Source organism: Bos grunniens, chromosome 14, assembly GCF_055505025.1.
Source record: "Bos grunniens cultivar Pamir isolate PY7600 chromosome 14, Bosgru_T2T1.0, whole genome shotgun sequence".
NCBI lineage: Eukaryota > Metazoa > Chordata > Mammalia > Artiodactyla > Bovidae > Bos > Bos grunniens.
Genome location: NC_141178.1, coordinates 84372962 through 84386441, shown reverse-complemented (window position 1 = coordinate 84386441; position 13480 = coordinate 84372962). Strand labels below are relative to the sequence as shown.

General features: G+C 57.0%; 2 protein-coding genes and 4 pseudogenes across 2 annotated transcripts; 4 read left to right on the top strand and 2 right to left on the bottom strand.

Annotated features, from left to right (window-relative positions):
- Positions 1-351: 351 nt before the first annotated feature.
- Positions 352-2140, bottom strand: LOC147359932 (uncharacterized). Its single transcript, XM_086338126.1, has 2 exons — positions 2011-2140; positions 352-1697 (listed from the first exon to the last, which is right to left on the bottom strand). The coding sequence occupies exons 1-2, from the start codon at positions 2052-2054 to the stop codon at positions 803-805; spliced, it is 939 nt and encodes a 312-aa protein (XP_086194252.1). The 5' UTR covers positions 2055-2140; the 3' UTR covers positions 352-802.
- On the bottom strand, positions 352-5709 carry LOC147359930 (uncharacterized). The gene is made up of 2 exons (XM_086338128.1): positions 5580-5709; positions 352-5266 (listed from the first exon to the last, which is right to left on the bottom strand). Exons 1-2 carry the CDS (start codon positions 5621-5623, stop codon positions 4378-4380), a joined length of 933 nt encoding a protein of 310 aa, XP_086194254.1. The 5' UTR covers positions 5624-5709; the 3' UTR covers positions 352-4377.
- LOC147359933 (5S ribosomal RNA) lies at positions 1764-1883 on the top strand (annotated as a pseudogene).
- Positions 5333-5452, top strand: LOC147359931 (5S ribosomal RNA; annotated as a pseudogene).
- Positions 5710-8918: 3209 nt separating the features above from the next.
- Positions 8919-9038, top strand: LOC147359929 (5S ribosomal RNA; annotated as a pseudogene).
- A 3467-nt stretch (positions 9039-12505) lies between these two features.
- LOC147359928 (5S ribosomal RNA) lies at positions 12506-12625 on the top strand (annotated as a pseudogene).
- The last annotated feature ends 855 nt before the right edge of the window (positions 12626-13480 follow it).

Below are 13480 nucleotides of genomic sequence, written 5' to 3'. Positions count from 1 at the left end.
GGCATTACCGTTGATATTGTTGCTGCACACTCAATGCAGTGGGCAGGGCCTGGATTGTCCACTGGGTCTCATGTGGAATGGAAAGAAGGGCTCCCCCCCTCCCCCCCCCCACACACACACCACCCACCCCCACTGTTGACAGCCTTGTGACGAGAAACGGTCCCCGAAACAAGAATCAGACAAACCAGAGAAGCCCAGATGATAGTCCTTGAGATGAAGGAACTAAGCAGCTGGTTGCGATGGCACCAAGGGGAAAGGTTGCTCTTTGTGTCTGCCCCTCTACTCCTTTCTTCCTGGACGCCTTAGGGTTTTGTCATGGAGATTTGAAATAAAGTGCACAAAAGTCATATGTGTTGAATCAAGATTTTGCATTTAACCATCTCTCAAAAAGGAAGAGAGCTTCACCTGCACATGTTTCTTTCAAAACCGTCAATTGCTTTTCAATTCTGGGGTTTCTCTCTTGCCTTGTTCAGTTAGCCTTAACAGTAAAAATCCACGAAAACTACATAAAGATTCAAAGATACCAACAAAGGACAGCTTCTGTTTTTGAAATCATCTTTCCATTTAGTAGAACACGAGCTCTATTCTTTGTATTTTGCCTAGGGAATTAGCAATGTCCTGGTTCAGATGGCAAGGCATCCGCGCGCAGGAGACTGGGGTTTGATCCCTGGGTCGGGAAGATCCCGCCGGAGAAGGAAATGGCAACCCACTCCCAGTATCCTCGCCTGGGAAATGCCACGGACAGAGGAGCCTGATGGGCCGCAGTCCATGGGTTGTATTAAAGTTGGGCTCAACCCAGCAACTACGAACACAAGTCTTTCCAAAGACCACACTCAAGTGTGTGTGTGTGTGTGTGTGTGTGTGTGTGTGTGTGTGTGTTGTGTGTGTGTGTGTGTGTATCTCCTCTTGCCGTCTTGGAGTCTGTCTCGGAATCTTCATGTATTTCTGCCTCTGTATCTCCTGACAGCCAGCCGCCGGCCCGTTCGTCTGGCCCCGGCCTCTCCCAGGCGCTCTGGCTCTGGCTGAGGAGCTTGCGCAGGCCAGCTGTCTCCCTTGGCGTGGGTGCGTGCGAGTGTCTGTGTGTCTGTCTGTGTGCCTGCCTGTGGCTCGTCTGCTCTCTCAGGAAGGTCGAGGGCTTGGCGTGGGGGCAAAGGGGGGGCCTCGGTAGTGCGAAGGGGAGGGGCTGAGGCGCTCCGGTCGACCGCGCCTCCCTGGCTTCTGGTGGGTTTGGGCACCGGACAGGTGCCGGGCAAGTTGGGCGCTCAAGTTTCGCTGCGTCTAGGCCCGCAGGAGGTTCAGAGGCCCCTGGGCCGCGGGGGTTGGGAGGCGGCGGGCGCCGAAGACCGACACCTCCGGGGCCGCGCGGGCCTGAGCAGCGAATGGGATCGGGGGGGAGGCCCGGGTCAGCGAGCGCGGCCGGGTCTGGAGTGGCCGCGGGTGGGAGGGCGCCGAGACCTCCGCACCCCTCAGCCCAGCCCCCAGGCCCTGCGCGCACGCACGCACGCACGCCCTCCCGGTCAATGGGGGGTCCTGGAAGCCCCTCGGGCCCCCGGGCCCGGCCAGGCGCTTGCTGGTCTGGTGTTGGCGGTGTTCGGGGGGGGGGGCGGGCCGGCGTCAGCAGGCTGGAGTCCGGTCGCGGGTCGTGCGGCTCAAGTACAGCATGCCCCGCGACGAGAGGTGCGGCCCGTTGGCCCGACCTGCAGGGCAGAGCGAAAGGGAGGCGAAGCGCAAGGCTCTTAGGGCGCCCCGAGCCAACCGCCACCGTCTCAGGCCGTATCAGCCTGAAGGCGCCCGATCTCGTCTGATCTCGGAAGCTAAGCAGGGTCGGGCCTGGTTAGTATCTTGGATGGGAGACCACCTGGGAATCCCGGGTGCTCGAGGCTTTTTGCCTACCAGAAGAGGTCCTTTAGCCCCCGCCGCGCGTCCCGATTCTTGGATCCCCCCCCGCAGCCCCAGCCCCTCCCGGGCCGCGGGGAGCGGGTGGCCGGGGCCCCGACTCCCGCTGCAGACCTGGGTTGCCTCCGCGCGGCCCGCGAGCCCCTCCGCATTCGCATTCGGCTTCCAGGACACCCGACGACCGGCAGTCCCGTCTCCACCTGGGGCTCCTTTGGCTTGCCTCAGGCAATCCCGGGGCTTGCACCGACTCCAGCCAGAGCCCCGGCCCCCGCCCCACCCCCTGCCTCGAGGCGATCGCGCATGCGCATGTGCGCGCGCACGCACAGATAGATGTGCCCAAACGGGGCATCTATCTTGTTCACTTATACCGTGGGTGGATCTATGCCTGGGAGTCGGACTGCTGGACCATAGGCTACTTCCACTTTTAGTTCCTTCGGGAACCTCCATATTCTTTTCCATACCGGCTCTACCCACGCCCATTCCTACTCACCGTGGAGGAGAGTTCCCTTTGCTCCACATCTTCTCCAGCATCGGTTATTGACAGACATCGCAGTGAGGCCCAGCCGGACTCATGTGAAGTGGTCCCTCCTTGGAGTTTGGAGTTGAGCCTCTCCAATCATTAGTGACGTGGAGCAAGATGACCTTTTGGAAATGCAGATGCAATGCTGTCACCTCCCTGCTCCAACGGCTCTCGTATTTTCCCAGCATATTGAAGATACGACCACTTCCCTTCAGGCTTGCTCCTCACGTTCTTCTCTGATGTCTTTTGCCTGGAATGCCCTCTGCACTCTTTGGCTTCCATCCCATAGGGCATTTTTCGTTTCTTGAATGTCCTAAGTTTCCCTGGTCACATAGCCTTCCAAGATGCTATTTTCCCTGCCTGAAATTCTTCCTGCATCTCAACCCTGGTTTACCTAGGTTCAACCTATGGACCTCAACGAAATGGTGCCTCTGGAAAGCCTTCCCTGACACCCAGGTTTTGTGGTGAGGGAAGAGGCCCCTCTATAGGTTCTCAAAGGGTCTGCCTGTGATGTATCATTAGAGTCGTCTCAGTGAAAGCAGGAACTCTGTGTCTTCTTCTCTCCGCCTTCTATTCCCTGAAACTTATTACATGCCTCCTAGCTCATCGTAGGTGCTCAGTATTTACTTAGTGTGTGAAAGACAGAAAAGCTCTTGGAAGCCTCAAGGGGTCACTTGGCTCGGCACTTTTGATCTCTTTGTATATTTGGCGATTCAATTCTTTCCTTTCCTGGGTTGATGGGTACACTATATTCGAGGCACAATCTAAGGCATGAAGACATATCCATACATAGAGGGTCTTGCTTTCAAGGAACTCGTACAGCAGATTTCTACAAGTTAGGGCTTTTCAAATGCTCTAGAAGCATGTGAACGTTCAGTAGGCTCCATTTTCATTTCAAAGAAAGATCGTTTGACTTCCATAGCAAAGGTGGAGACCTTCCAACGTTGAGTCCAATACTTATACCTTGACCATTTCAGGCAAGTCTTGTGGTTCCTTCTGGAGGTGTGTGGCTCTTGCAGAAATGTGAAGATCTTCCATCGTCCTCAGACTTTGGTGTCATTTGCAATCATCCAGAAAGCTTCCAGGTCTAGGTTCCAGACCACCAGCACACACAGTCAGTAGCCAACGGAGTGGATTCCAGGAATACGCATTGTTCACCGGCATTACCGTTGATATTGTTGCTGCACACTCAATGCAGTGGGCAGGGCCTGGATTGTCCACTGGGTCTCATGTGGAATGGAAAGAAGGGCTCCCCCCCTCCCCCCCCACACACACACACCACCCACCCCCACTGTTGACAGCCTTGTGACGAGAAACGGTCCCCGAAACAAGAATCAGACAAACCAGAGAAGCCCAGATGATAGTCCTTGAGATGAAGGAACTAAGCAGCTGGTTGCGATGGCACCAAGGGGAAAGGTTGCTCTTTGTGTCTGCCCCTCTACTCCTTTCTTCCTGGACGCCTTAGGGTTTTGTCATGGAGATTTGAAATAAAGTGCACAAAAGTCATATGTGTTGAATCAAGATTTTGCATTTAACCATCTCTCAAAAAGGAAGAGAGCTTCACCTGCACATGTTTCTTTCAAAACCGTCAATTGCTTTTCAATTCTGGGGTTTCTCTCTTGCCTTGTTCAGTTAGCCTTAACAGTAAAAATCCACGAAAACTACATAAAGATTCAAAGATACCAACAAAGGACAGCTTCTGTTTTTGAAATCATCTTTCCATTTAGTAGAACACGAGCTCTATTCTTTGTATTTTGCCTAGGGAATTAGCAATGTCCTGGTTCAGATGGCAAGGCATCCGCGCGCAGGAGACTGGGGTTTGATCCCTGGGTCGGGAAGATCCCGCCGGAGAAGGAAATGGCAACCCACTCCCAGTATCCTCGCCTGGGAAATGCCACGGACAGAGGAGCCTGATGGGCCGCAGTCCATGGGTTGTATTAAAGTTGGGCTCAACCCAGCAACTACGAACACAAGTCTTTCCAAAGACCACACTCAAGTGTGTGTGTGTGTGTGTGTGTGTGTGTGTGTGTGTTGTGTGTGTGTGTGTGTGTATCTCCTCTTGCCGTCTTGGAGTCTGTCTCGGAATCTTCATGTATTTCTGCCTCTGTATCTCCTGACAGCCAGCCGCCGGCCCGTTCGTCTGGCCCCGGCCTCTCCCAGGCGCTCTGGCTCTGGCTGAGGAGCTTGCGCAGGCCAGCTGTCTCCCTTGGCGTGGGTGCGTGCGAGTGTCTGTGTGTCTGTCTGTGTGCCTGCCTGTGGCTCGTCTGCTCTCTCAGGAAGGTCGAGGGCTTGGCGTGGGGGCAAAGGGGGGGCCTCGGTAGTGCGAAGGGGAGGGGCTGAGGCGCTCCGGTCGACCGCGCCTCCCTGGCTTCTGGTGGGTTTGGGCACCGGACAGGTGCCGGGCAAGTTGGGCGCTCAAGTTTCGCTGCGTCTAGGCCCGCAGGAGGTTCAGAGGCCCCTGGGCCGCGGGGGTTGGGAGGCGGCGGGCGCCGAAGACCGACACCTCCGGGGCCGCGCGGGCCTGAGCAGCGAATGGGATCGGGGGGGAGGCCCGGGTCAGCGAGCGCGGCCGGGTCTGGAGTGGCCGCGGGTGGGAGGGCGCCGAGACCTCCGCACCCCTCAGCCCAGCCCCCAGGCCCTGCGCGCACGCACGCACGCACGCCCTCCCGGTCAATGGGGGGTCCTGGAAGCCCCTCGGGCCCCCGGGCCCGGCCAGGCGCTTGCTGGTCTGGTGTTGGCGGTGTTCGGGGGGGGGGGCGGGCCGGCGTCAGCAGGCTGGAGTCCGGTCGCGGGTCGTGCGGCTCAAGTACAGCATGCCCCGCGACGAGAGGTGCGGCCCGTTGGCCCGACCTGCAGGGCAGAGCGAAAGGGAGGCGAAGCGCAAGGCTCTTAGGGCGCCCCGAGCCAACCGCCACCGTCTCAGGCCGTATCAGCCTGAAGGCGCCCGATCTCGTCTGATCTCGGAAGCTAAGCAGGGTCGGGCCTGGTTAGTATCTTGGATGGGAGACCACCTGGGAATCCCGGGTGCTCGAGGCTTTTTGCCTACCAGAAGAGGTCCTTTAGCCCCCGCCGCGCGTCCCGATTCTTGGATCCCCCCCCGCAGCCCCAGCCCCTCCCGGGCCGCGGGGAGCGGGTGGCCGGGGCCCCGACTCCCGCTGCAGACCTGGGTTGCCTCCGCGCGGCCCGCGAGCCCCTCCGCATTCGCATTCGGCTTCCAGGACACCCGACGACCGGCAGTCCCGTCTCCACCTGGGGCTCCTTTGGCTTGCCTCAGGCAATCCCGGGGCTTGCACCGACTCCAGCCAGAGCCCCGGCCCCCGCCCCACCCCCTGCCTCGAGGCGATCGCGCATGCGCATGTGCGCGCGCACGCACAGATAGATGTGCCCAAACGGGGCATCTATCTTGTTCACTTATACCGTGGGTGGATCTATGCCTGGGAGTCGGACTGCTGGACCATAGGCTACTTCCACTTTTAGTTCCTTCGGGAACCTCCATATTCTTTTCCATACCGGCTCTACCCACGCCCATTCCTACTCACCGTGGAGGAGAGTTCCCTTTGCTCCACATCTTCTCCAGCATCGGTTATTGACAGACATCGCAGTGAGGCCCAGCCGGACTCATGTGAAGTGGTCCCTCCTTGGAGTTTGGAGTTGAGCCTCTCCAATCATTAGTGACGTGGAGCAAGATGACCTTTTGGAAATGCAGATGCAATGCTGTCACCTCCCTGCTCCAACGGCTCTCGTATTTTCCCAGCATATTGAAGATACGACCACTTCCCTTCAGGCTTGCTCCTCACGTTCTTCTCTGATGTCTTTTGCCTGGAATGCCCTCTGCACTCTTTGGCTTCCATCCCATAGGGCATTTTTCGTTTCTTGAATGTCCTAAGTTTCCCTGGTCACATAGCCTTCCAAGATGCTATTTTCCCTGCCTGAAATTCTTCCTGCATCTCAACCCTGGTTTACCTAGGTTCAACCTATGGACCTCAACGAAATGGTGCCTCTGGAAAGCCTTCCCTGACACCCAGGTTTTGTGGTGAGGGAAGAGGCCCCTCTATAGGTTCTCAAAGGGTCTGCCTGTGATGTATCATTAGAGTCGTCTCAGTGAAAGCAGGAACTCTGTGTCTTCTTCTCTCCGCCTTCTATTCCCTGAAACTTATTACATGCCTCCTAGCTCATCGTAGGTGCTCAGTATTTACTTAGTGTGTGAAAGACAGAAAAGCTCTTGGAAGCCTCAAGGGGTCACTTGGCTCGGCACTTTTGATCTCTTTGTATATTTGGCGATTCAATTCTTTCCTTTCCTGGGTTGATGGGTACACTATATTCGAGGCACAATCTAAGGCATGAAGACATATCCATACATAGAGGGTCTTGCTTTCAAGGAACTCGTACAGCAGATTTCTACAAGTTAGGGCTTTTCAAATGCTCTAGAAGCATGTGAACGTTCAGTAGGCTCCATTTTCATTTCAAAGAAAGATCGTTTGACTTCCATAGCAAAGGTGGAGACCTTCCAACGTTGAGTCCAATACTTATACCTTGACCATTTCAGGCAAGTCTTGTGGTTCCTTCTGGAGGTGTGTGGCTCTTGCAGAAATGTGAAGATCTTCCATCGTCCTCAGACTTTGGTGTCATTTGCAATCATCCAGAAAGCTTCCAGGTCTAGGTTCCAGACCACCAGCACACACAGTCAGTAGCCAACGGAGTGGATTCCAGGAATACGCATTGTTCACCGGCATTACCGTTGATATTGTTGCTGCACACTCAATGCAGTGGGCAGGGCCTGGATTGTCCACTGGGTCTCATGTGGAATGGAAAGAAGGGCTCCCCCCCTCCCCCCCCCCACACACACACCACCCACCCCCACTGTTGACAGCCTTGTGACGAGAAACGGTCCCCGAAACAAGAATCAGACAAACCAGAGAAGCCCAGATGATAGTCCTTGAGATGAAGGAACTAAGCAGCTGGTTGCGATGGCACCAAGGGGAAAGGTTGCTCTTTGTGTCTGCCCCTCTACTCCTTTCTTCCTGGACGCCTTAGGGTTTTGTCATGGAGATTTGAAATAAAGTGCACAAAAGTCATATGTGTTGAATCAAGATTTTGCATTTAACCATCTCTCAAAAAGGAAGAGAGCTTCACCTGCACATGTTTCTTTCAAAACCGTCAATTGCTTTTCAATTCTGGGGTTTCTCTCTTGCCTTGTTCAGTTAGCCTTAACAGTAAAAATCCACGAAAACTACATAAAGATTCAAAGATACCAACAAAGGACAGCTTCTGTTTTTGAAATCATCTTTCCATTTAGTAGAACACGAGCTCTATTCTTTGTATTTTGCCTAGGGAATTAGCAATGTCCTGGTTCAGATGGCAAGGCATCCGCGCGCAGGAGACTGGGGTTTGATCCCTGGGTCGGGAAGATCCCGCCGGAGAAGGAAATGGCAACCCACTCCCAGTATCCTCGCCTGGGAAATGCCACGGACAGAGGAGCCTGATGGGCCGCAGTCCATGGGTTGTATTAAAGTTGGGCTCAACCCAGCAACTACGAACACAAGTCTTTCCAAAGACCACACTCAAGTGTGTGTGTGTGTGTGTGTGTGTGTGTGTGTGTGTGTGTGTGTGTGTGTGTTGTGTGTGTGTGTGTGTGTATCTCCTCTTGCCGTCTTGGAGTCTGTCTCGGAATCTTCATGTATTTCTGCCTCTGTATCTCCTGACAGCCAGCCGCCGGCCCGTTCGTCTGGCCCCGGCCTCTCCCAGGCGCTCTGGCTCTGGCTGAGGAGCTTGCGCAGGCCAGCTGTCTCCCTTGGCGTGGGTGCGTGCGAGTGTCTGTGTGTCTGTCTGTGTGCCTGCCTGTGGCTCGTCTGCTCTCTCAGGAAGGTCGAGGGCTTGGCGTGGGGGCAAAGGGGGGGCCTCGGTAGTGCGAAGGGGAGGGGCTGAGGCGCTCCGGTCGACCGCGCCTCCCTGGCTTCTGGTGGGTTTGGGCACCGGACAGGTGCCGGGCAAGTTGGGCGCTCAAGTTTCGCTGCGTCTAGGCCCGCAGGAGGTTCAGAGGCCCCTGGGCCGCGGGGGTTGGGAGGCGGCGGGCGCCGAAGACCGACACCTCCGGGGCCGCGCGGGCCTGAGCAGCGAATGGGATCGGGGGGGAGGCCCGGGTCAGCGAGCGCGGCCGGGTCTGGAGTGGCCGCGGGTGGGAGGGCGCCGAGACCTCCGCACCCCTCAGCCCAGCCCCCAGGCCCTGCGCGCACGCACGCACGCACGCCCTCCCGGTCAATGGGGGGTCCTGGAAGCCCCTCGGGCCCCCGGGCCCGGCCAGGCGCTTGCTGGTCTGGTGTTGGCGGTGTTCGGGGGGGGGGGGCGGGCCGGCGTCAGCAGGCTGGAGTCCGGTCGCGGGTCGTGCGGCTCAAGTACAGCATGCCCCGCGACGAGAGGTGCGGCCCGTTGGCCCGACCTGCAGGGCAGAGCGAAAGGGAGGCGAAGCGCAAGGCTCTTAGGGCGCCCCGAGCCAACCGCCACCGTCTCAGGCCGTATCAGCCTGAAGGCGCCCGATCTCGTCTGATCTCGGAAGCTAAGCAGGGTCGGGCCTGGTTAGTATCTTGGATGGGAGACCACCTGGGAATCCCGGGTGCTCGAGGCTTTTTGCCTACCAGAAGAGGTCCTTTAGCCCCCGCCGCGCGTCCCGATTCTTGGATCCCCCCCCGCAGCCCCAGCCCCTCCCGGGCCGCGGGGAGCGGGTGGCCGGGGCCCCGACTCCCGCTGCAGACCTGGGTTGCCTCCGCGCGGCCCGCGAGCCCCTCCGCATTCGCATTCGGCTTCCAGGACACCCGACGACCGGCAGTCCCGTCTCCACCTGGGGCTCCTTTGGCTTGCCTCAGGCAATCCCGGGGCTTGCACCGACTCCAGCCAGAGCCCCGGCCCCCGCCCCACCCCCTGCCTCGAGGCGATCGCGCATGCGCATGTGCGCGCGCACGCACAGATAGATGTGCCCAAACGGGGCATCTATCTTGTTCACTTATACCGTGGGTGGATCTATGCCTGGGAGTCGGACTGCTGGACCATAGGCTACTTCCACTTTTAGTTCCTTCGGGAACCTCCATATTCTTTTCCATACCGGCTCTACCCACGCCCATTCCTACTCACCGTGGAGGAGAGTTCCCTTTGCTCCACATCTTCTCCAGCATCGGTTATTGACAGACATCGCAGTGAGGCCCAGCCGGACTCATGTGAAGTGGTCCCTCCTTGGAGTTTGGAGTTGAGCCTCTCCAATCATTAGTGACGTGGAGCAAGATGACCTTTTGGAAATGCAGATGCAATGCTGTCACCTCCCTGCTCCAACGGCTCTCGTATTTTCCCAGCATATTGAAGATACGACCACTTCCCTTCAGGCTTGCTCCTCACGTTCTTCTCTGATGTCTTTTGCCTGGAATGCCCTCTGCACTCTTTGGCTTCCATCCCATAGGGCATTTTTCGTTTCTTGAATGTCCTAAGTTTCCCTGGTCACATAGCCTTCCAAGATGCTATTTTCCCTGCCTGAAATTCTTCCTGCATCTCAACCCTGGTTTACCTAGGTTCAACCTATGGACCTCAACGAAATGGTGCCTCTGGAAAGCCTTCCCTGACACCCAGGTTTTGTGGTGAGGGAAGAGGCCCCTCTATAGGTTCTCAAAGGGTCTGCCTGTGATGTATCATTAGAGTCGTCTCAGTGAAAGCAGGAACTCTGTGTCTTCTTCTCTCCGCCTTCTATTCCCTGAAACTTATTACATGCCTCCTAGCTCATCGTAGGTGCTCAGTATTTACTTAGTGTGTGAAAGACAGAAAAGCTCTTGGAAGCCTCAAGGGGTCACTTGGCTCGGCACTTTTGATCTCTTTGTATATTTGGCGATTCAATTCTTTCCTTTCCTGGGTTGATGGGTACACTATATTCGAGGCACAATCTAAGGCATGAAGACATATCCATACATAGAGGGTCTTGCTTTCAAGGAACTCGTACAGCAGATTTCTACAAGTTAGGGCTTTTCAAATGCTCTAGAAGCATGTGAACGTTCAGTAGGCTCCATTTTCATTTCAAAGAAAGATCGTTTGACTTCCATAGCAAAGGTGGAGACCTTCCAACGTTGAGTCCAATACTTATACCTTGACCATTTCAGGCAAGTCTTGTGGTTCCTTCTGGAGGTGTGTGGCTCTTGCAGAAATGTGAAGATCTTCCATCGTCCTCAGACTTTGGTGTCATTTGCAATCATCCAGAAAGCTTCCAGGTCTAGGTTCCAGACCACCAGCACACACAGTCAGTAGCCAACGGAGTGGATTCCAGGAATACGCATTGTTCACCGGCATTACCGTTGATATTGTTGCTGCACACTCAATGCAGTGGGCAGGGCCTGGATTGTCCACTGGGTCTCATGTGGAATGGAAAGAAGGGCTCCCCCCCTCCCCCCCCCCCACACACACACCACCCACCCCCACTGTTGACAGCCTTGTGACGAGAAACGGTCCCCGAAACAAGAATCAGACAAACCAGAGAAGCCCAGATGATAGTCCTTGAGATGAAGGAACTAAGCAGCTGGTTGCGATGGCACCAAGGGGAAAGGTTGCTCTTTGTGTCTGCCCCTCTACTCCTTTCTTCCTGGACGCCTTAGGGTTTTGTCATGGAGATTTGAAATAAAGTGCACAAAAGTCATATGTGTTGAATCAAGATTTTGCATTTAACCATCTCTCAAAAAGGAAGAGAGCTTCACCTGCACATGTTTCTTTCAAAACCGTCAATTGCTTTTCAATTCTGGGGTTTCTCTCTTGCCTTGTTCAGTTAGCCTTAACAGTAAAAATCCACGAAAACTACATAAAGATTCAAAGATACCAACAAAGGACAGCTTCTGTTTTTGAAATCATCTTTCCATTTAGTAGAACACGAGCTCTATTCTTTGTATTTTGCCTAGGGAATTAGCAATGTCCTGGTTCAGATGGCAAGGCATCCGCGCGCAGGAGACTGGGGTTTGATCCCTGGGTCGGGAAGATCCCGCCGGAGAAGGAAATGGCAACCCACTCCCAGTATCCTCGCCTGGGAAATGCCACGGACAGAGGAGCCTGATGGGCCGCAGTCCATGGGTTGTATTAAAGTTGGGCTCAACCCAGCAACTACGAACACAAGTCTTTCCAAAGACCACACTCAAGTGTGTGTGTGTGTGTGTGTGTGTGTGTGTGTGTGTGTGTGTGTGTGTGTGTTGTGTGTGTGTGTGTGTGTATCTCCTCTTGCCGTCTTGGAGTCTGTCTCGGAATCTTCATGTATTTCTGCCTCTGTATCTCCTGACAGCCAGCCGCCGGCCCGTTCGTCTGGCCCCGGCCTCTCCCAGGCGCTCTGGCTCTGGCTGAGGAGCTTGCGCAGGCCAGCTGTCTCCCTTGGCGTGGGTGCGTGCGAGTGTCTGTGTGTCTGTCTGTGTGCCTGCCTGTGGCTCGTCTGCTCTCTCAGGAAGGTCGAGGGCTTGGCGTGGGGGCAAAGGGGGGGCCTCGGTAGTGCGAAGGGGAGGGGCTGAGGCGCTCCGGTCGACCGCGCCTCCCTGGCTTCTGGTGGGTTTGGGCACCGGACAGGTGCCGGGCAAGTTGGGCGCTCAAGTTTCGCTGCGTCTAGGCCCGCAGGAGGTTCAGAGGCCCCTGGGCCGCGGGGGTTGGGAGGCGGCGGGCGCCGAAGACCGACACCTCCGGGGCCGCGCGGGCCTGAGCAGCGAATGGGATCGGGGGGGAGGCCCGGGTCAGCGAGCGCGGCCGGGTCTGGAGTGGCCGCGGGTGGGAGGGCGCCGAGACCTCCGCACCCCTCAGCCCAGCCCCCAGGCCCTGCGCGCACGCACGCACGCACGCCCTCCCGGTCAATGGGGGGTCCTGGAAGCCCCTCGGGCCCCCGGGCCCGGCCAGGCGCTTGCTGGTCTGGTGTTGGCGGTGTTCGGGGGGGGGGGGCGGGCCGGCGTCAGCAGGCTGGAGTCCGGTCGCGGGTCGTGCGGCTCAAGTACAGCATGCCCCGCGACGAGAGGTGCGGCCCGTTGGCCCGACCTGCAGGGCAGAGCGAAAGGGAGGCGAAGCGCAAGGCTCTTAGGGCGCCCCGAGCCAACCGCCACCGTCTCAGGCCGTATCAGCCTGAAGGCGCCCGATCTCGTCTGATCTCGGAAGCTAAGCAGGGTCGGGCCTGGTTAGTATCTTGGATGGGAGACCACCTGGGAATCCCGGGTGCTCGAGGCTTTTTGCCTACCAGAAGAGGTCCTTTAGCCCCCGCCGCGCGTCCCGATTCTTGGATCCCCCCCCGCAGCCCCAGCCCCTCCCGGGCCGCGGGGAGCGGGTGGCCGGGGCCCCGACTCCCGCTGCAGACCTGGGTTGCCTCCGCGCGGCCCGCGAGCCCCTCCGCATTCGCATTCGGCTTCCAGGACACCCGACGACCGGCAGTCCCGTCTCCACCTGGGGCTCCTTTGGCTTGCCTCAGGCAATCCCGGGGCTTGCACCGACTCCAGCCAGAGCCCCGGCCCCCGCCCCACCCCCTGCCTCGAGGCGATCGCGCATGCGCATGTGCGCGCGCACGCACAGATAGATGTGCCCAAACGGGGCATCTATCTTGTTCACTTATACCGTGGGTGGATCTATGCCTGGGAGTCGGACTGCTGGACCATAGGCTACTTCCACTTTTAGTTCCTTCGGGAACCTCCATATTCTTTTCCATACCGGCTCTACCCACGCCCATTCCTACTCACCGTGGAGGAGAGTTCCCTTTGCTCCACATCTTCTCCAGCATCGGTTATTGACAGACATCGCAGTGAGGCCCAGCCGGACTCATGTGAAGTGGTCCCTCCTTGGAGTTTGGAGTTGAGCCTCTCCAATCATTAGTGACGTGGAGCAAGATGACCTTTTGGAAATGCAGATGCAATGCTGTCACCTCCCTGCTCCAACGGCTCTCGTATTTTCCCAGCATATTGAAGATACGACCACTTCCCTTCAGGCTTGCTCCTCACGTTCTTCTCTGATGTCTTTTGCCTGGAATGCCCTCTGCACTCTTTGGCTTCCATCCCATAGGGCATTTTTCGTTTCTTGAATGTCCTAAGTTTC